The 22937-nt window shown below is 38.6% G+C and overlaps 1 protein-coding gene across 1 annotated transcript in view; it reads right to left on the bottom strand.

Moving 5' to 3' along the window:
• Positions 1–22937, bottom strand: part of KLHL14 (kelch like family member 14) — a 98703-nt gene that overhangs the window by 3708 nt on the left and 72058 nt on the right. Inside the window, exons 3-7 of the mRNA XM_023207734.1 lie at positions 19455–19544; positions 11057–11135; positions 4014–4204; positions 3774–3932; positions 776–933 (exon numbers count right to left, since the gene is read on the bottom strand). Of these exons, the coding sequence (XP_023063502.1) occupies positions 776–933; positions 3774–3932; positions 4014–4204; positions 11057–11135; positions 19455–19544 (677 nt within the window). The remainder of the gene's footprint in view (positions 1–775; positions 934–3773; positions 3933–4013; positions 4205–11056; positions 11136–19454; positions 19545–22937) is intronic.

Raw genomic sequence — 22937 nt, 5'->3', positions numbered from 1 at the left:
AAAGATTTGTTGGATCCTGATTTGGATATGTCAATTTGAAAACTACATCTTTTTTTTTAAGTCAGTGGCAAATATCTGAATATAAAAAGTTATAAATGAATTATTGTTAATTTTTTGGAGAATGAGTGTATTTATGTAAGTTAACGATTTTTAAAAGGTAAATACTGAAGCATTTAGGGTGAAATGATAGGACATCTGGGATCTACTTCATATTGCCTGAGCCAGAGATTTTAAAAGAGGGGATAGATGAAGTGTGGCAAAATGTTGATGGATGTTGAAGCTGAATGATGGGTTAATGAGGGCCCATTCTAATCTCGATTTTTGTGTATGTTTAGAAAATTTCATGATAAAGAGGGAAAATAAGGGGAAAAATCAATGGCAAATCACGCATCCTAAATAGACTTCATGAATATTGGAGAATGAATTTCCATTTTTCATGCCTTACCAGTCAGAAACCTTTCAGACCCTCTTAATGAACTGCAGACCATTTGTAAAATCACCTCAGTTTGACTTTTAGTTGGGAAGCCAGAATCACAAGATCATAGAGATAGGAGAGAAAGAGACCTGCCGCACCTTGTCATGCTGTTGATCAGCCAGCAAGCCAGTTCAACAGCCACCAGACTGATCCTATTTTACTACCTAAAGCAACTGACTGCCTGTGTGTAAGTATGATACTCTTAAAAGGTACATGTGTGGAAGATAACACATTTGGAAGGATACAGAAAAAGTAAGCACCAACAAAATAAAGGAGCATGCAGTAAATGTGGACACATACCATACTCCAGCTGTAGCCTCCCACAAGGTAAATGCTGTCATCAAGTACTGCACAGCCAGGGCCACTTCGGCCCTCCAAAATGGGAGTTTGGAGTATATTCCACTGGTCACCTTTCGGGTCATAGCATTCCACAAGCATTACATCAAGGTGGGAGAAACCTAAGTGACAGAACAAAGTGGAACAACAAAATAATAAATGCTCAGGGTCCCAATTCGAGGCCAGGCCTTCTTTTAAAAACAGGTCTCAAGTCAAAATAGATAATTATGGTTTTGAAATTACAAAAGCATAAATTCACTGAGATTGGGAGAAATGTCAGAAAGACCTAAAAAACCCCAAAGAAACTCTAGTTGTTTTAGATTACTTCAAAGCAAGAATACCTGAGCAGATGTCATTAGTAAAGGTTGATTATATGTGGATAGATCTTATTAAAATGGTTTATTAAAACCTTATTTTAAAAGGTTTAAAATAATAGTTTAAGCAAGCATTTTACAGGGCACTTACAATATGCTAGTTTTCTTTTCTAAGGACTTTATTTAAATGAACTCATTTAATCCCTTCCATCATTCTATGAGATAGTCCCTGTCCTTACTTTCATTTTATAGATAAGGGAACTGGGGGACAGAGAAAGTCAATTGCTTGAGTAAGTCACAAGTCAGTAAGTAGACAGGTTGAGATTTGAATCCAGGAGAGGCTTCAGAACTCAAACTCTTGCATACTAAATTGTATTGCTTTTTCTCAAATGAATATTTAACTCTCTCAGAATGTTTTGATAAATTAAAAATATGTTGTTCAGCATCTTTTACCTTTTTCACAATTTGACTATGTTTATAAACAACTCTGATGATGTAAATGGTTTCTAATATTTACCAATAATCAAGGTTTAGAGTAGGAGGCTGAGTACCTTTCACTGAAGAGCTTCTCCTACCTCTTCTGATAGGGTTCTCAGTGTCTGGGGCAGTACCTAGGTCACTGAGAACAACTTAAGTTTCCTGGACTCTACTGGAGCCCTGCCTTTAATTTAAAGGGTGAGAAACACTTAGTGGGAGCTTCATACTCACCAAGCAGATCAAACCTTTAATGTTTTTATTTATTTATTTTTCCTGTAGTTAAATGCAGGCTATGGATATTTGCTAGCTGACAATCACAGTGTGTATTTTAAAGTAACCAACGTACTGGATTCTTTAAAATAATTGAGAAGATGAATCAAAAAGTGGAGAAATTTTGGTCTTGAAGAGGTAGACAGGTTATTTTGGTTACTAACTTCCTACAGAAAATAAATCACATAGATGGTGGAACAACAGAACAATGTACTCACTGCAACTCTAGAGTATATTCCTTTCCTTTACCATTAAGATTATTAATGATGATTTTTGAAGCATATACACTTAGAATGGGTACTTGGGCAAATTCCAGGTTCTGACCTTAGAGGCGTCATTTGAAGATATATATGCCTTCTCTGTGCCAGTGTTATACATGGGGACCGTAATCCTCATAGAAACCATCAAGGCAAGATTAATTATCCCTCCTCTACAGATATGAGGTTAAGTGTCTTGAGTGAGACCGCACAACTAGAAAGTGCATAACTAAAATCAAACGTGGGCTTAGATGCAATGTCTATATCCTCTCCTCACCAGGATGCCTCCTTGAGCTAACCCAGTTTTGATGTGTGTGTACTATTTCTCATTTAGATTGTCATTACCTGAGTCTTTCTGTCCAAACCCAACCTTAAATGTTAGAAGATCCTAGAGCATTTAGACAATATCTTGTGCAGAAGAATGAAAAGAAATCACATTTTAACATAAAAGGATACAAAGTTAATATAAAACATGTGACATAAAGGAATGGTGTGTGACTCGAAATGAAAGAGCACCATTGAAAGAGATAAAGAATAAAAAGGGAAGAGTTACAGTAGTAAATAAAATATTTTCCCACTGGAGAGAGCACTTAAGCTGAGCAGCAGACATGCTCTAGGCTATTGGCATTTCTGAACATGAACTTGACTGAATGAACACGAACTTGGAAGTATCTATGTAAAAATTACACCTGTTCAGACTTTATTACACTTACAGGTAAACATGTATTAGGAAAATAGAAAAAACATCTAGGTCTAAACCATCTAAAAAGATGTATATACTATTAAAAAGTAAATGCACACATGTGTGTTATCTACCATACTTAGATAGCCTGTTTCCCATTTAGCTCAATTTCAGGGATCATAGACTAGCAGAGCTGAAGGAGATTTTAGAGATCATAGAGCAGTTTCTTCATCTTCAGATGAGGAAACTGAGGCCCAAAGCAGTTCAATAATGTTCTCGATATCATAAGTCTCTCTGTTTTCCTGTCACATTCAGTGTTACATGCATGCACATAATGTTATATATGTACACATACACTACAAAAAGTTGCAGTCACATACATATTTGGGGCAGGAAAGGTGCCGAAACATATCTCTGAAAATGCTATGCTTTAAGATTTTTGTTGAAAAAAGCAACAGAATTTGATAATCATAAGTAGTTTGCTATTCAATTCTTTAAAAATTCTAAATTTAGACACAAAAATCTGATAAATATTACCTTTTAAAAAATCACGTTAGCTTTGTGCACTTATGACTAAAGTTCTTTATGATTACTGCAAAAACAATTTTCTGGAAAAAATTCATTACTACCACTTTGGTGATAAGAAATAATTTATTTCAGTGAATTCATTGTTACAACAAATTGTTTGTGCTCTTCAGTTATTAATGCTCCTGTTTCTTATTTTCTGTAGACATCATTATTCATTTCTTTTATGTGTATGGTAACTAAAAAATAATCCTATCTGCAGAAAAGCCAAAATAAATGCTTGCTCAAGGGTACTGCCAATTTACACAGAGTAGATTTTATTAGATCAACATGTTTTTTACTTGGTTAACTATCATTATCTAAGGAGAAACCCCCTTAGCAAGAAATATGAGATGCAAATGTTATTGTGACTAAAAAACAAAACACCAAAAAAAGACCTTTCAAATGATTTCCTCCAATTGCATATAAGCGATCATTCATTACAGCCAAAGTGTGAATTGCGCGTTTTGTGTTCATATCTTGTTTTCGAGCCCAGACATCCATTACTGGGTCATAGCAATATAACCATGGGACATATTCTCCATTGTGTACACCCCCTGTGAAATAAACATAGACATACAAGTCAAGAGAGTGCTTTGGAACTGAACTTTGTAACAAAAAGTGGAGGAATTACTTGCCTGAAATGTATATTTTCCCATTGTGCACTGCTCCTGCATGAGCCGCCAGAGGCTGTGGCAAAGAGGAGACATAGCGCCATTCATTTGTTTCTAGGTTATAGCACTCCACGCTGGACAAGTAGCCAGTTTCATTCCTTCCACCAATAACGTATAAATGTTTGTCCAACCGACATGCATAGAAACTGGCTCTTCTACAATGAAAACAACCCACAGTAAATCACAAAAGGAGCTGTGAAATGTTACCTTTTGAAATAAGGTAAGCACCACCCAGTTAGTCAGGAAAAGGGGTGCATTCTGCTTCAGAAAGGGTTGCAAATCTTTACAAATTACACATATACCTTGTAAGTCTGAGACCTTCTACAGTAATCATATGTATTGCCCTTTCTGGTTAATATTCTTGATATTAAAGTAATAGTAGAGGAGAAATTCACCAACTCTTTGTTTCAGCCCTTTTTATCTTGCTTTTTATACACTATTAAGTGTTCATTAATATTTGGGATATTCGGTACCTTGTAAGGATATCGTAGCTCTGTAAGACAAAGTGAAAAATGAAGTGGATAATGTAACAATAATAAATTATCTTGACATTCACTTTCTTTATGGTCCTTCAAGGGTCATTGTTCCCAATTTATAAGAGAACTACATCATCAAAATTTTTCTTCAATTATCACTTTTTTTTACCCTTAGTACTACTACAAATAGATTAACTTTTGTGAACTTCATATAATGTTCAAATTTTGCACTTATATAATCAGTTACGGGAATTTCATCTAAGTAGCTTTTTATGTTGATTCTTAAAAGGCTATAAGATATTTTAGGTCCCTTTTTAAGAGAGGCTATTGACTATATTATCCCATTATGCCATCAAAGCAAAAGATACAAGCTGTGTTGGAAGGACTGTAGACAGAACAATCCTAAGATATGCCATAATTTAGGAGTGAGATTTGAAGATACTGAGGACCTGAATTAGAGCTGTAGCAGAAGAAATGGAAAGGGGTGACGCAAAAGATATTTTAAAGGAAGAAAATGTAAAACTTGGCAAGTAATAAAATATGGAAGCTCAGGGAGAATAACGGTCAAATAGCAGTCAAAAATTGGGAGTTAGGATGACTAGTTTGAAACTTTAAGCAAGCCTTTGACTGTTTGCCTCTTTTTTTCATTGATACTACTGGAATAATATACTTCACAAGGAAAATGTGATCCAATATTGAATAAGTATAACTGTTAAGTGCCATGTCCCTCAGATAATGTAGTTTATATTTAATGAATTAATGATCTCTATTAAAATAGATGCCAAGATTCTTGTGGAATGTTGATTGCAAGACAAGGAGTGCTACAGGTTTTTATCAAGTAAACATGTTGCTTGGAGATTTTCCAGGTTATGTTTATGAAGTACCAAAACATTTAGGAGGTAGTGTGTAGCATGGTGATTAACGATTTGGCTTCTTGAGTAAGACTGCCTGGCTAGATGATGGATTAGGTGTGTGGCCTTTGACATGTCACCCAACCCCTCTCAGCCTCAGGTTCTCATCTGGAACATGGGGATGATAATGGTCTCTTTCTCACAGGGCTATTGGCAAATACATATAAGTGCTTGTCATAGTGTCCAGCATTGTGTTCATGTTCAGGAACTGTCAGTTAATATTACCTGGATAAAAGGTTTTTAAAAATTGACCATCAACATGTTTGCATGTAAACGTTTCCGAATAACGTTTAAGTGACAACTAAATTCTTTAATATTCGTTCAGATGATTTGTTACCATACAGGCATGATATTTGTTATGGATGGTAATGTATTCATTTTTTAATAGTCCTGAAATTATCCTAATAGACATCATTGATAATTTTAGAGCAGTATTTTAGCTATGTTTGTTTTTTTCTAGATTTTCTTGATATATTTGAAGGAAATATGTGCCTTGGATAATTCAGAAAGATGATGAAGAACAGCAATAATGAAAAGAGTGGTAGGGAGAAAAGTAGGAATAAAATAAAGAGAAGATGAGTCAGGTTTCATAAAGTAAAGACTTAACTGGGTCCATGTCTTCTGTGGGGTTTGTGAGGCTCTGAAATTGTAATAAAATGCTGTAGATAGATGTTTTTGCACATGTGCATTTTTTGGAGGAAGCTTTTTTTTTTTTTTTTTTTGAGACAGAGTCTGGCTTTGTAGCCCAGGCTGGAGTGCAGTGGCGTGATCTTGCCTCACTGCAAGCTCCGCCTCCCGGGTTCAGGCCATTCTCCTGCCTCAGCCTCCCGAGTAGCTGGAACTACAGGCGCCCGCCACCACGCCTGGCTAATTTTTTGTATTTTTAGTAGAGACGGGGTTTCACCGTGTTAGCCAGGATGGTCTCAATCTCCTGACCTTGTGATCCACCCATCTCGGCCTCCCAAAGTGCTGGGATTACAGGCGTGAGCTACCGCGCCTGGCCAGAGGCAGCTTTTAAATGTGATCATCAAAGGGATTTCTAATCTTAAAAAAATTGAGATTTTTCTGGTATGAGGGACTGAAAACTCATCTAAATATAAATAAGATTTCAAAGCAGTTGCAAAATTAAGTGCATACAGATAAACTACTGCTTCCTTTTATTTCCTCAACCAGACTTCAGTTACTTTCTCACTGAATATGATAGGTCAAAGTTATTCTACTAGTACGTTTACCTTTTCAAGTTTAAGTGTTTCATTGAAAAAACTGACACATGTCTACAAAAATCCGTCCTAAAGTAACACATATTTTTTTTCCACCATTGACACTAAGGTAGTTCGGTATACTTCTTCCATGTGATTCTATACTAGGAGCCTCTGAAGCAGTACATTTTCTTTTTCACTAATGGGCCATCTTTAAAGAATTGGGACTATGTGGGTTGTAAGCTGGTCATGGTGAGTTCTGTGCAGCATTAGTTTAGAAGAAAAGATGCCAATTAGTATGAAAACCTTCTATTTAACTGAGTTTAGATATTGGAGAATAAGAGGAAGATCTCTCTTTGGTGAACTCATTTTCTTGTCTAAAATTCAGTTTTTTCACTTGTTATGATCTGGTTCCTTCCTCACCGTGACACCTGGTCAGCCTGTCAGAACCTGCTTTATTTTCTAGCCAAGGCGTTCTTCATGTGACACTCCGTGTGTACTCCTAGCTTTATCCACACAGTGTCACTGTTAGGATCTAAATGGGAAAAAATCAGCAGGTTTCACTTCCTGATGAAAAGTGCATTTTTAGGTAGAAATTCCAACAGTAAAGATTCTGAATCTTTGACTTATTCCCTTGCGTGCCCAAAGCGAGAGTTCCTGAAATGCATTTTAGAAACCTGATTGTTAATGGTCTGCCAGCAACTGTGAACACTCGCTCTAGGCTAAAATCTTACCATACCAGGTCTCTCTTGACAATGCTCCCTGCCCCTCTTCGCCACATGAAGAACATACAAGGTTTAGGCTATTTTATTTTGAGAGGAAAGTAAGTTCAAGATTGTTAAAGATTTTTTAGTGGGATTACACTGTTTCTATTTCAAATTGTTCATCTCTCCCTCCTTCAGCCTCCCCTGCCCCCACTGCCAGAAGCAATTTTCAGTATTTGTGAGATAAGTTTTAAAAAGATTAATAATAATGCATACAAATATACTTTAAACCTGGCTTATTTTACAGATCTTTACAAGTTCTCTCTGGCCCTTAGAGTTGTCAGTTTATATCCTAAAGCATGAGATTGGATTACTATATCTTTACCCAGCTTGAAGTTTTGACTTTTGTCATTGGATTAAAAACAATGGATATGTTAAAAAGAATATTGCCTCCCATTGTTTCTTGTAACACAAAATATTACTAGAAACAAAATATTTAAACATTGACGCATTTTTGACACATGAAATTCTTGTCTTTTATTTACTCTGTGAAATACAGTCTTCGTTCTTAACACTTCCCAAACTGCTTTTTCTTCTATTTTTTTAGATTAGCTAGGGGGTAAGATCTCCATGAGAATAACACTTCAAACGTCAATTTTTACTGAAAAAAATTAAGTTACCAAAACATTTCTACTGATCCAAGTTTTTAATTTTTTCCTCTCTTTACTGAAGAATTAAATTCTAAATCTGAGAGCAAAACAAGTCATCGGCACTACATTTAAATTTATATTTTCATCTATTCATTTCTGACAGTAAATTCATAGCCAGCAGGTATGCAATTCATGAGCCGACTCATGGTTGAGTGAATCTGAAGGCCATGTGCCCATTTCCCTGCTAAAGTGGGAAGGTGTTCTGCACTTTTTCTCTATTCTTTTGGAAGGGTTGGCTAGGTAGGGTATCCTGGGACTCAATCTGTCAGCACTGAGTGGGAAAAGGCAGATCTCACAAATGCCCCGTCAATCTTGCAGCTCCATCTCTCCTGTGGGCTGGTTGACCCAGGCAACAATCTATAACTTAAAATGAAATTTTTCTATCTTTACCAAGCTTCCATTCAAAATACAAAATACAAAATAGCAAGCACAGCTCTGTAAGGGTAGGTTACCCCAGAGGTGGTTTACAATGTGTTTTCATTATTCTCAATCGGTTTGGTGATTTCTCAGCATAATAATTTTTCAGCAGTTTGGTAGCAGCATAAGGGAAGGGGGTAGGTGGGGAACTTCCGGTTTCATTCATGATCTACACAATGTAAAATTAACTAAATGTTTTAAGCAACTTTTCTGATCTAAAGAGTGTCTCATATATTTCTAGATTCTTTTTCCTCTTTTTTTTAAATCACCAATTAATCTACACTAGTAACTGATTGTACTTGCTATTTTGAATGGAAACTTGGCAACGACAGAAAAAATTCATTTTAAGTTATGGATTGTTGCCTGGGTCAACCAGCCCATAGGAGAGATGGAGCTGCATGATTGACGGGGTATTTGTGAGATCTGCCTTTTCCCACTCAGCGCTGTAAGGAGCTCTTTATTTGGTCTATCGAGTTGATTGTTCTAAATCTAAAAAAAAACTTCTTTTACTAGGGACGTGACATGATATACCATAATGACTTAGAAAGAAACGTTAAACAGTCCATCCTGTCAACGGTGGCTGCCGGGTGCCGACAGACCATGGCAGGTCTTTTTATCAGGTCAATGAGCTGCTAAAAATTGTCTAAGTAGGACCCTGCCATGATAGGCCATAGTGCCTCAGAGGAAGTCATTACAGACTATCAAGTAAACAATACACATTTTCAAAAAAATTACTAATTAGGTTTTGCAGCAATACTTCCCATCCTTAGGGGCTCTACAGTGGGATAATTGACCACGACGTGAGTTATGCCTCCCAAGCCGAAGGCATGAAGGTTAATTATCATGGTGTACAGCCCCCAGCAAAGGGGTCCGCGGTGATGAGATGATGACATTTCAAACATGTATTGATAGTAGTTTTTTAAGTAAAACTTTTTGGAATAGTTTTGATTAAAGGGCAAAGTGATGCAGCTGTAATAACAGCAACCAGGAAATAACCTCCAAAAGAGAAAAACAGGGTGCACTGCAGAAAGAGACCAGGAAGCTTCAGATTCATTAAGTTTGTCAAACTATTAATTGACTTAGAATTATTTCCTCAGGTACCTTTGAACTAGACATTCCTAAAAGTGTCTGTGGTCCTTCATGTATTACGCGTCATCATTTTCACTGTATAGCCTTTAGTCTTCTAAGGGAGTTTTAATATATTTACCTGTATATAGAGTAAAAGTTAGGTCTTGTGTTTCATTAGAGCATGGATTCATGCTGTCTTGCTGCAATAAGTACATTTTTCAATAAATGATATTATATGAAAATTTTCTTTTAGCTTAGAATTTAGGATTAAGAATCCAATTTAATCTCAGGGTAATCTACTTGAATGTTATAAAAAGAGAGATATTCAGGTGAGAGGTCATGTAAGAAATAGAAAAGAGAAAGAATGCTGATGATTCCTTTTTTTTTTTGAGACGGAGTCTCACTCTGTTGCCCACGCTGGAGTGTAGTGGCGCAATCTAGGCTCACTGCAACCTCCGCCCTCCAAGTTGAAGCGATTCTCCTGCCTCAGCCTCCCAAATAGCTGGGATTATAGGTGCCTGCCATCGCGCCCAGCTATTTTTTTTTTTTTTTTTTTTTTTTTGGTATTTTTTAGTAGAGATGGGGTTTCACCATCTTGGCCAGGTTGGTCATGAACTCCTGACTTCATGATCCACCCGCCTTGGCCTCCCAAAGTGCATGCTGAAGAGGCAATAGGATGCAGCTTACTGTCTATCACACTGGAGAATTTGCTCAAGAGGATGTCTAGATATTATTTGAAAAGAACCAAGTGTTCAAAATCTAGGCTGTGAATTTGCATAGGCAGATAAAGACATGGTGTCATGCCTGAGGAACAGCTAGGAGAGACAAAATATATGTAAATATAGTAGCCATCTTGTCCTTTGGTAGCTAGGAGACTTGGCTGAGATAACTAACTACTCTGTATGCAAAAAATGAGATGACACGTTGGAAGACTAATTTTTTTTTTAAACCTAACAAATGACTTGTTCTTGAATGTATGGATTCAAAGACATTTGGGGCGGTAAATGCAAACAAGACAAAATTTACTCTTGAAATGTTAAATTTCAATATTTCATATCTAATTATCTAAATGTCTAATATTTAAATATTGAATTTTAATATTGAATATTGAATTTAATATTAAATAATTTAATATTGAGTATTGAAATGTCTGTACCAAAATGCACATCATTGCAAGTATAGTGTTTTATATTTCAATTTTAGGGTTTAAATATATTATCACCAAAAAGAGTGATATAGCCAGAGAAATTTTAGCTCTGTTTGCAAAATACCAATCAATATAATCAAGAAAGACAAGTCACATATTTTTTTTTCTTCCTACATTAGGACAAATAATTGACTTAGTTTTCTCTATTGAATTAACAAGGAAGGTCACGTAAATTGGCTAGGCCAAGTTTTGTATTTTGCCTCATATGTCTTTCATTGACTTTGTTTAACATTCCTTCTCATGAAAAATCACCTAGCACCCATGCCCCCTGTAAAGCCATCATAAACATTTCAGGTGCAAGAAATAAACACTTACCTTTCTTGCATGGGTGGAAGTTGAATCCAGCTGTTAAATCGAGGATCATAACGACTGACAAAATTTGTGCTGTGTTTGCCTGTAAAAATGTATTTGAGACATTTAAAACTGAGATTCTTTTGCTGATTTGCACATATAGTAGTATTTTATAAGGCGTCTCTGTTCTCAGGTTTAACAAACAGATGAATTAAGTAGAGGGAATGCCTACCACAGCGCAGGCGACGAGTCAATGGAAAAATAAATGTGCCGCCTCAAGTGTTTTTCCTCTTTCCTTCTCTTTCCTTCTCTTTCCTTTTTCTGTTTTTGCAATGAGTTAGGATAAAACTAAATCAACCACAAGAATCAAAGCAACTATATTTACCAAACTCGCTTTTATTACAGTGTTAGGATAAAAATATCTGGGGTGTTACTGGTGTTTTAATGCTTTAAACACAGTAAGTTATTGTCTGTAAATTATCAGTTCCACTCACATGTGCACGGCCTCGCTATCGGGGGGAGAGTCCGCTCTCTCTCTGTTCAATAATAGCAGCCACTACAAAAAGAGCCTGACTGGGAAAGTTAGTTTTGTTCTACACATACCATGTAAGTTCTGCATGTGTATCTGGGGGAAGCACAGTTGCTGTGACATATACACAGGTGTATGTGCTGAAATGGGAGACATGAGTCCTCCAAGCTGCTTAACTAGCTTGTCCCCTCTGTTGAGCCTGAGAAGCATGGTAATGCCTCCAAAGTATTAAAATGAATCTTATTTTATATACGTGTTGACGTTAGAACAAGAAATGGAAGCAAAATAATATATTACATTCTCTGTGTAGCACCTGAGATGATAATCATCTAGAGGACTTGAAGCCTTAACTCTAAGTCTGCCTTTATTTATATATGTGTAACTAAACATTGAGAGATGGGTACCAAATTTCACTACAGGACTGAACAGATAGGGGTGTGTGTATGTGCATGTACTCACACAGAAATGTCCACCCAACACAATTATTACCTGTACAAATATATATCAAGCACCTAGCACCTACTGTGTGTTTTATGTATTCTAGACTCTGGAAATACTTTGGTATGCAAGATAGACATAGTCCGTATCCTTATAAATGCATAAACAAACGTATAATATGAAGTAGTGATGAATGCTATTAAAAGATAAAGCAAGGAATGATAAAGGGAGGCCAGTTTAAGTAGGAGAGTCACCTGCTCACAGACGTCTTTTGCAAGTCATGCATATATCTACAGAATGAGCCTCTCAGGCAAAGGGGCGGGAAAGAATTAAGTCGCTGGACTGGCAGTAAGTTCAAAAACAGCAAGAATGCTAGGGTGACTGGACAGAGGTCAGAAAGGGGTCAAGGGCCAGAACATAGTGTGCCTTGTGGGCTGATGCAGGATTTTATATTTTGTTATAAGGACAATAGCAAGTCACTGGAGAGTTTTGAGCAAGTGAAAAACAGTCTAATCTATCACGCTGGCGGCTGTGTAAAGAGTAGACTATAGGGGGGCCACTGTGGAAGAGGGGAACTGTCAGGAGACCACTGCAATCATCAGGGTAAGAGCTGTGGTGGCTTGAATGAAGGTGGAGGTGGTGAGAAATGGTTGAGTTTTAAATCTGTTGTGCAGGCATAGCCAAATAAAATTTCCTGAGGGCTTGAACATTGGTATGAGAAAAAGTGAGTCATTCAGGATGACTGCTAGGTTTTTAGCCTGAATAATTGAATGGAAGGTTATGCAATTTGCTGAGGTGGGGAACACCAAGGAGGAGTAGTTAGGGAGTTGGGAAGAGAAGTTATGAGCTCTGTTTTGGAATTAACCTTGAGAGACCTATAGGATCTCAAACAGGAAGTGTCTGGTAGGCCACTGGCTAAATGCAGCTATGGGTGCAAATTTTGGAGTCATTAGTCCAGAGTTACTTAAAACCATAGGGTTGAGTGAAACCATTTATGGAGAGTGTATGAAAATGAAAGACAATGGGTCCTCAGAGTGAGCCCTGGAATAGAAGAAGCAAAACCGACAAAGGAAAAGAATGCTCAGAAATAGGGGGAAAGGTGTGGTATTTTGAAAGCAAATAGTGTTTCAAAGGAAGGGAGGTGAGCAGCTGAGAGGTGACTATGGGATCGGCAGCATGAAGGTTGCTTGTGGCCTCAACAGGCATTGCTTCCGTGAACCGGAGGGGATGAAAGCCTGAGTGCAGACTACTCAGGAGAGACTAAGATGTAAGAAAGTGGAAGTAAGAGGATAGGCACTGCTTCTTAGGACTTTTGCAATAGAAAGAAGGTTATAGCTGGAGGATGCAGCATTGAAGGAAGGTTTGTTTGGTTGTTTTTAAAGTTCGGACACACTGGAAAGTCCTTGAGTGGGCAAGAAGGAATGAGGAATAGACTTTAGGATTGGGGCAGAAACAATAGTAGGGGGAAGACAGAATATATAAGTTGCAATGGAAATAAGTGAATAGATTGGAGGTAGCAAAATGAAGAGTTTATCTTCTGAGTGCTTCTATTGAATTAAAAAGTAAGGCCATCAACTGAGAGTGAGGATGGTGACTCTGAAGAAGGAGGCATTTGAAAAGACTGAGGAATGAAATAGTTACTGTGGAGGGTAGAAAGGCACATTGACAACAGAAATTCAGTGGAGCTGAATAATAGCCAGCTTGGCTGTGTGGTTTTCTCTACCCACATTTAGTTGCTCAGGGGCAGGGGAGAGAGGGAAGAGGGTTAGGTTTAACCAGGACTAGTACCATCAGGCAAATTCAGAGGAAGGAGAGAGAGAACAAAAGGCGGCAGGTATATGAGGAGAGTGTTTATAGGGATGGGCCATAGAAGCTAAGCTCAGTAAAATGGGAAGTAAGGTCACGATGGGATGATGGACAGTGAAAATGCGGCATTGCCAGCAAAACAGTGGATTACTGCCACATAAAGAGGCAGCAAATGGTATCATCTGCAGATATCCTTTAAAGTGCTTGGGGTTTTAAGGGATTGAGAATGGCAATAAAGAGAAAACAGAGAAGCTGCTTGCCTCCAATAATATAAAGTATGTTGGGGAAGAAGATACACACTGGCTCCCATTAGAAAGAGTGGCTAGGAAAGCAGTACTCTCAGAAGATAGCCAGGTTTTGGCCGGGTGTGGTGGCTCACGCCTGTGATACCAGCACTTTAGGAGGGCGAGGCGGGCAGACCTTTGAAGTCAGGAGTTCAAGACCAGCCTGGCCAGCATGGTGAAACCCCATCTCTACTAAAAATACAAAAATTAACCAGGCATGGTGATGGGCTCCTGTAATCCCAGCTACTCGCAAGGCTGAGGCAGGAGAATCACTTGAACCCAGAAGGCAGAGGTTGCAGTGAGCCAAGATCGCACCACTGCACTCCGGCCTGGGCAACAGAGTGAGACTCCACAAAAACAAAACAAAACAGCGCTAGGCTTTGATTAGAAAAGAAGTTAAAGGAACCATTCAGAGGAGAATTTAAGGATTATAGATATTTTGCTGATGTGAGATCACGAGTTGCAGGGATCATGTGGGAAAGTTTGGATGGTTAGGTTGAGTGGTAAACTGAGTTTTATTTGGGGACATACAGGAAGAGATAAGAGTACCAGGGGGAAAGGAAGGCTCAGAAGATTTGTATTTCACATAAGGAAGCTCCAACTCAAGAAAGAATTATGTCTAGAGCTGGTTAATAAGTGAGTTTTTGTGAAATCTGCAATCATTTCCGTGTAGAAAAAATATCATCATTCTTAGTCAAGTTCCAAGGTTAATTCCCAAATTCAGTTGAAGATTAATGATATTGATAGGAAAATAGAACCTACCCACTGTGTATAGGAATGTTTCTCTAGATGTTTGGTTTAGAATTTCTATTTGGAAGATGATATCTGCCTCCTCCTGGCAATGGAGCCAAGAGTGCCTTCATGTGCTGAGCAGTGGTGGTAGCAATGTTCACTTCGGGTTGTAATGGTAGTGGCCTTGATTCAGAGAAGAGGCTAAGCAGAAACTGGTGTAACATGGATGTGAGATGAGAAAATGGTTTCCAGAGGCAGGGTCAGTGATGCAAAAGAGTCTGGGTGTGGTGGCTCATGCCTGTGGTCCCAGCTACTCAGGAGGTTAAGGTGACAGGATTGCTCAAGGACAGGAGTTCAAGGCTGCAGTAAGCTATGATTGCACCACTCCAGCCTGGATAACAGAGTGAGACCTTGTCCCCAAAACCCCCAAAGAAGACGCAAAAATAGGGCAAGAATGGAGGACTGGGAAGACGAAAAGAAGGAAGGCATTCTGGAGGTGGCAAAGGAGGTGCAGAGAGGATAATGAACCTCAGGAGAAATGAGCGTGGTAGAGTGAGGAAGGTGAGATGAAATGGGGTTATTCTCCTTCCTTGTGGCTACTATGGAGATGCTACCAGCAGCCTGAGAGTGGCGGCCATATGCTATGAAATTTTGGATTATCCTTCACACATTCTGTTTTTTCTCATCTTTTTCATATTTTTTTCTCATTTTCCTCCACTTTTCTCTTTTGTGCTGGTGCCCTGTCACCAAACATCATTGTTGCTTAGCACTGGGCTGATGTGATGAATGGGGCAAAGGGTGGCGGTTTCCAGTCAATGTAGAGGGGAAGGAGGTGGGAAGAAAAGAAGTTCCCTATGAGCGTTGTTTTGGGAATCAGTTATTAGGAAGTGACAAATGTAAACTGGGTTTCCATAAGCTGGGGCACTGACAGAGTCTGTGCATGTCTATTAGAATACGATCATGCATTCCTATCACTAATGACATGAAGAGAGTTGATAGGAGTTAATAATTATATCTGAGTAGAAAACCTTATGTGTATATTTTGATTATATTTCCCATAACTAATATATTTGCTGACTTCAAGTTGTGGTCATCAATAGATCATCAATAGATATATTTATTTCAAAGAGTATATGTTTGTGTTTTATGAGCATGTATTGAAATTCACAATTTTGTATTTCAAGGGCACACATCTCAGATACCATTTTCATAAGAACTAATTTTTTTTTTTTTTTGAAAGAAGTCTCGCTCTGTCGCCCAGGCTGTAGTGCAGTGGCCGGATCTCAGCTCACTGCAAGCTCTGCCTCCCAGGTTTATGCCATTCTCCTGCCTCAGCCTCCCTAGTAGCTGGGACTACAGGGCCCCCCCACCTCGCCCGGCTAGTTTTTTTTTTTTTTTTTTTTGTATTTTTTAGTAGGGACGGGGTTTCACCGTGTTAGCCAGGATGGTCTCGATCTCCTGACCTCGTGATCCGCCCATCTCGGCCTCCCAAAGTGCTGGGATTACAGGCTTAAGCCACCGTGCCCGGCCAAGAACTAATGTTTAACTTAAGAAGATTTCATCTTTGGGACTGACATACATAACATCTGAACCCACGGATTTAAAAGCTTTCTCTGTGCCAGCAATGATATTAAAGCATGTTATATATTATCATAGGATTGCTATCCTTTATATGTTGTGGTATTAATTGCATGAGGTATTATAATACAAGACTCTCATATTTTAGAGATGGTTGAGTCTCTTCACAGTTTTTAAAATGAGGAATGATGAAGAGTTCCTTGTGAGTGAGTGGGAGCCACTTTCCATGTGATCCAATGTTGATTTAATTTCACAAGATCAAGATCAAAAGCAAAACATGACTGTTACATATCTAACCAAATACATATGGTTACGTGAAACACAGTATATTACAGTGGCTAAAGACGACGGCTCTGAAATCAGATAGACCTAGGATCTTGTAAGCTATGTCTGTTGGCAAGTCATTCAACCTCTTCAGGCTTAGTCTTCTCATAGTAAAACTAGAGCTACCATGGAATGATTTGCAGGATGCTTGTGAGGACTAAGTGAAATGATGTAGGTGCGTGCTTAGCAAAGTTCCTGGCAATAAGGAGTACTCAATAAGTACTGCTAATAATACTAATGAAGTTAACTATGGTTGACCAGATGGATGGAGTATGGAAACCATTCATGGGACTGTGGCGGATGCTCTTGGTCCTTAGCCCAGATCCTTTACGAGACCGATTCACCCATTCCCTGGCTGCAGAATGCTGGCTGCTCATGGTCACGGCAGCTCCTGCTGCTGAACAGGCCACCTCATTGCCTTCCCTCATGCCCCACCTGGGGGAAGGCTTTAGCCAACGACTGACATGAAGTGCAAAAGACTGGCCTGCTTACAGCAAGGTGTAACCAGTTCTCCTCTACTTAGGTGAGCCCAGCCCATAGTCCAGCCTCCTTTGCCCAAATCTATGCTAAATGACTTCACGTGCCAAATGAGTCAGGGATACAATGACTCAGCCTTTCACGTGGAAGCTTCCAAAATTCTAAAAAGGGACCTTAAACACACACACAGAGAGAGAGAGAGAGAGAGAGAGAGAGAGAGAGCCCTCCCAGACCTGTATTAAGGCTAAAGGTAAAATTAAAATACAGTAATTAAAGTTATACTAAAATTTAATTCTGTGCATCCTAGTAGTTAAAGCAAAGAGAAGAGACACAATAGTCACGTGGTTAGCATTAGTAATAATTTTCAAAAGCACACAATGCCTCAGTACTTTGGTCTAAAGAATTTATCCTCTGGGGCTTCACAGGGAGCCCGTGAGTGGCAATGGTGAGAACCATCCCTATGGTAAACGCAGTTTTGGGCTGTTTCTAGTCATTTCTCATAGCATATTCACTGATGGCTTTAAACCCAACTGCTGTTCCTCTCAGGGCTGGGAAAGAGAAAATCAGTGTAATCCAACAGCATGATTTTATGGGAGTCTGAATTAGTTCAAAGATAAAATCTTGATTCTCTAGACTAGAGGAAGGCATATGTCCTTTCAACTCTCCCCTGTTCCCCGCTCCCCCAATTCTCTCAGATGTGTCTTTGATTAGAAATTGAACAGCAAGTAGCTACAGGTTTGTTTGTTTGTTTGTTTATCTATTTATTTATTTATTTATTTATTTTTCTTTGCATATGCCTATGGAACAGGTTTTCTGTGTTGCTGCTTAAGGTCTGACTTAAGACCTCAAGTCAGGCAGATTCACAGTGTTTTGTGAGAATGAACTGTGGCACCAAGACTGCTATTTTAACAGCCTATTCTACCTGTGAAATGCAATAGGCTGAAGACGTTCCTGTTTTCTCTTGTCATGTTTTAGTTTTAACCTGGCCTTCAAAAAGAATGTTCTGCAGATTATTTGCTTAGATAAACCCAGCGGCCGCACACTGTGTGTTTGCTTACAAATGCTCCTTACAGTTCAAATCACTTCTGAAGAAGGATAAGTTAAATAGTAAATGAGGAGTTTACAATGCATTGTGCGCATGTCAGGGTTTTCTGGTAACATATCGAATCCATCATTACAAAGGTAAGTTAGGGGAGAGACATGAAATACCATCCTTGCTCCTGTTCCAAATCTGTTTCTCACAGAGCCCAGGAACTGTCTTCTTTCGAACATTAGAAAATGTGGCACAACAAAGCTGCAGGTCTTGAGAAAGAATGTCCCCCTCTCTTAAAAGAAATGTTCTTGGAGGGTGGCCTGGATTGTTTTCCTTGAAGATTTTCTAGAGTGAACAGATGTAACAATTTTCTATAATTTGCCTTGGTGCAGATGCTGAAAGAGAGCGTTCACAATAAAATATATGCAGTATATGTAATTTCAGCTGGATGTTCTAGGGTTTTAAAGTAAAAATGTGTACCTGCAAGCTGTTTTATAGTTTCTCAGTCATAATTATCTCTGTTATACAGAAGGCTACAACTGCAACTCCTCCTTCATGTGCAAGCTTTTCAAAAATATCTTGATAATTTTGCATATTCTGCAAGCCACAGTGTTCTTCTTGTGTTCGACTTGGGAAGTGCGTTAAAATGTTTAATTTCTCTTTGCAATAAGTTTATGATGTAATCACATCAACGAGGAGGATGGTGGATAATCTATGGAAGAAGTGCTTGCAAAAGGTAGAGCAACTGGAATGGGTGTCGAGTAATACCTGCTGCAAAATAACTTCATCTAAAGTTATGTGCGGCATGACTGGACATAATGATTGCGTATTGCAACCCACATTATTCTATTGATAAAATGGGAGAAAGGTGTTGGAGAAGATGGTGAGGATTCTTAACAGCTGCAGCTTGTTCCCTTCCTCTAGGGAGTTTGTGCTCATGCTTGTAGCATTCCTCAGGGGATGGATAAGGAGAGGGGCTGGGGTATCACTGCGAAGCCAAATCCCCAGACAGTTGATGAGTGATCGCTCTGCTACACATGTCCCCAGTTAGCTCAATGATTGACCCTCTCTCCAATTGTCAGCCCCATTTCCTGACTACTTCATTTGTCCCCGTTGCACAGAAATGTATTTTCCACACTAATTACAAAATGGACTGCTACTGATGCCCTTCATTACAGACATAGTTGCTGAGCACCTCCAATTAAGTTGTTCAATAGTTACCATTCGGATTCCACTGGTCCTCTCCACCTAACACGAACAAGAAGTTTTCCACCTCCACAACGCAGTGGTGGGCACTGTTGTATGGCATAACTGAAATTAAGAATAAAAAAAAAGACATATGAAATTTTCCATCTCAGGATTTGCTATCTTGGCTCACTGGCTATTTGTTTCACTGAAGTGCGTAAAATGTGAGACTGAGTCAGAGGAAGAAGAATGCACAGGTAGCCAAGCCGCTAGTCACCAATCCAGGGATCCCTCTGCAGTGACTCCACGGTGTGTTCCCAGCGGTTTCAAACCCAACCCCTTTTGACTAATTTTACATAATGTTATTCCAGAAATTAGTCAAGAACAACCTGTCATGCTGCTTTCAATTCCTAGGTTCTCCTAACCTGCCTGATGATGTGGATAGTGATCTGAACGACTGACACTCCTAAATGGTCAGGGCTGGGGTTACTTCTTGGAAGAAGTATCCCTGAATACACCTGGAGCCATTAAGATGCTCTGCCCAACTCGGTTTGCTGGCAGTCTTTCCATAAACAGACTCAGGGTGCTTGGTAGCTTTCTATTCCACAGCAATGAACAAGCTGAATTTCCATACAGTTTTAAGTTTTTAAATTAAGGTCCTGCTGATTTAATGCCTCCTCCAAATGTATACGCTTAATTTCCTGTACAATGTCATTAGCAGCACAATCACACATTTTCTATCTATCTGCTTAGGAGCTCTTCTGTAACAAAGATGAAAACTGTCAGGAACATCACAAATATCTATTCTCTTTGCCTCTCCCTTCTCTCCGCCCAAACGTGGTGGATGTGAGGAGGGGACATTATTCAGAAACCCACTAATGCCAGCTTTCTCTGTATTTGTTCTGATTTACATTTCCTTTAGGGAGACACAAAGTACCAGGATAGGATGCTCCTGTATCCTTTTGTGCTGTGCAGTGTTAGTCTCTGCTACAATAATATCCTATGGTAAATGTAAACGTATAGAGCATTAGTTATATCTCCTACAGTGGTTTGGGCCCAGTAGGAAAAATGATGTCCTTGTTCAGCTCATCATATGGGCACCTTAAATCTAGGTGAGGACAAATGGGGAGGTGATGTGCATGTTCAGGCAGGGAACTTATTCCTTGACACGGATCAACAGAGCACTTAAGAAACCAGTGCAGTGGGAAATCAATATGAGTCAGGGCCAACTCTTACTTTGTGTTCCTTTGCCAATGCAGAGAGAGAGAAAGTGAGGAGACCTATCTCACGCCTGACTTATTTTGGGTGCTATATAGCTCTCATTCCATTTTGTTTTTATTATCTTTTATTTTTCTCAGGAAGCACTTATGCTGGCTAAGATATGTAAATAAAAAATAAGAAACAGGCACAGGTTTGAGACTTACAACACAGCCTCTGAAAGAGCAAATCAGATCATTTAAGCTTCTTACCATGGGATTTTAGGAGTTTTGTTTTGTTTATTTACCTACTGACTTATTTATTTGTACTGTAAATATGCATTGTTTTTGAACTTATACTCACAAGGCGGAAGGCATTGGTAGGTAAACCTCCAATCTGGGAGATAATGTAGAAATTGGGTGGGCAGTGGTTTGTGTGGTCCATGAATCAGGTCAATTGACTTTGAGAGTCATCTCAAGAATGTCCTTTAGCCCATCAATCCTCAGTTTATCTCTTTGAAAAACGCTTTTACCTGTGTAGATCCTGCAGCCTTCACTACTCAGAATTCGTTGTGGCAGAGTATACGTGAGGCTCATTGAGCAACAGAGGTGGAATGTGTTTGAAAGATTTTCTTCCCTTTAATTAGTTTATCATTGTTTGGAGCATAATGCTGGTTCCAAAATACCAAAAACAAAACGAAGCTTCCGTTATCATACTGTGAACAACCTGGTGCCACTCCAGTTGATGGTAACGTCCTCTGGCCAGTGGTAAACTTACTCAGCATTAATTGTCAGCTGTATGCATCAATTCACATGAGATACAGAGCAGTCATAGAGGCCATCAGCTACAACGAACTTATTCTATGACCACAGCTCTTCAAATATTTCTTTTAAACTTTTGGTCAGTTCAACATTTTGCCCAGATCTTATAAATAATGAAAAATGGTATTATTATTTTTTAAACCAGAAGTCCAGCTTCATAATAAAGTACAGTCTCTGAAAATAAAATGACACTTGTGTTTTGTTCTTGCCATTCATTTGCTCTCATTCAGGCAAGCAGAAATTAAGTGAAGGAACAATACATGATTTATTTTTAAGCCTCTTTTTCATTTGATTACCCCTATTGTTATGCTTTATGCAAACAAATGAAACTATTGCACTAAGCTAACTATTGAACTCTTCAAAATAAAAGAAAAGAAGGTCTTTGAAGTTCTAATTTGAAGGCTACTTGAAGGAATTCTCATCTATTTACACATTTTTACCCTTGTTTTAAAACCTGTCTGCTATATTTCTTGGCTGAGCATTTCAGTATTCTCATTCCTGAATTATTGTCTTTTCTGAATTATTACTGTGAATTGAGAGGCTATAAATATACTCAAATACTCGTTGAAATTATTCTGAATATAAAACTCTCCCAAATTTATTTTAAAAAATCTATATTCAATCAATGTTTGAATTTTGCGAAAGACCTAATTTCTTTGACTTCTGATTAAGCCCAAAGAAAAGCAAAATAAATAGTGTAGTGAACAAGAGCAAACAATTGTTTAAAATGGCCTTGGGTACTGCACTTATTGATTTTCTTTTAAATAACCACAGATACATGCCTGCTCCTTTCCAGATTTCTCCAGAGGTGGACAAGTGTCTCGCCCTCACAAGCAGGTAGTGGGGGAGGTTTGTACTCCAGGTTCACATACAGCCCAGTGTGAGTTTTTAGCGTGTCAGTCAGTGAGTTAGAGGGAAAGGGGAAAGAGAAGCTAATCAGGATGAAATGAGATTAAAGGCTGTCTAATTTTACAGCAACTGTGATCCATCAGCCACTGTGAAAGTGACAGTGGAAATGAATGATGGAGACAGACAGGTGGGGCTGTACATTTCACTGATTTATCCTCAAATGCACTGGGCCTTATTTTATTGAGTGAACATGACCGCATTTATCATGACTGTCATCTAAACCCACTTCCCTCCATTTAGAAAGGTCACTTTACTCAGAGGGAGTAGGAGAGAGGCACTTTCAAATCAGATTTAAAATCTAATAACACGTGTTTATAAGGCCCTTTGCGAGACTTCTCAACTTTATTAAACAAACAGGTAGTGCTAGGAGGAAAGAAAAAAAAAAAAAGCCAGAAAATTGGAGAAGAAAACACTTTTCATCACCGAAGGAGCACTTCATTTCATCTCTAAATTTCAAGCAATTTGTACCATTTTCCCCTTCCACTCCAAACACTCAAAATTCTATTCTAGTCTTGGGAAATTAAATAAAACATTTACATTTAATACTTTCAATTAAGAAAGTAGGAATCAGGTAATACTATAAAATAAACTT

Source organism: Piliocolobus tephrosceles, chromosome 18, assembly GCF_002776525.5.
Source record: "Piliocolobus tephrosceles isolate RC106 chromosome 18, ASM277652v3, whole genome shotgun sequence".
Classification (NCBI taxonomy): Eukaryota; Metazoa; Chordata; class Mammalia; order Primates; family Cercopithecidae; genus Piliocolobus; species Piliocolobus tephrosceles.
Note: the sequence above shows the minus strand (reverse complement) of the source record. Positions and strands in the feature narration are given on the sequence as shown.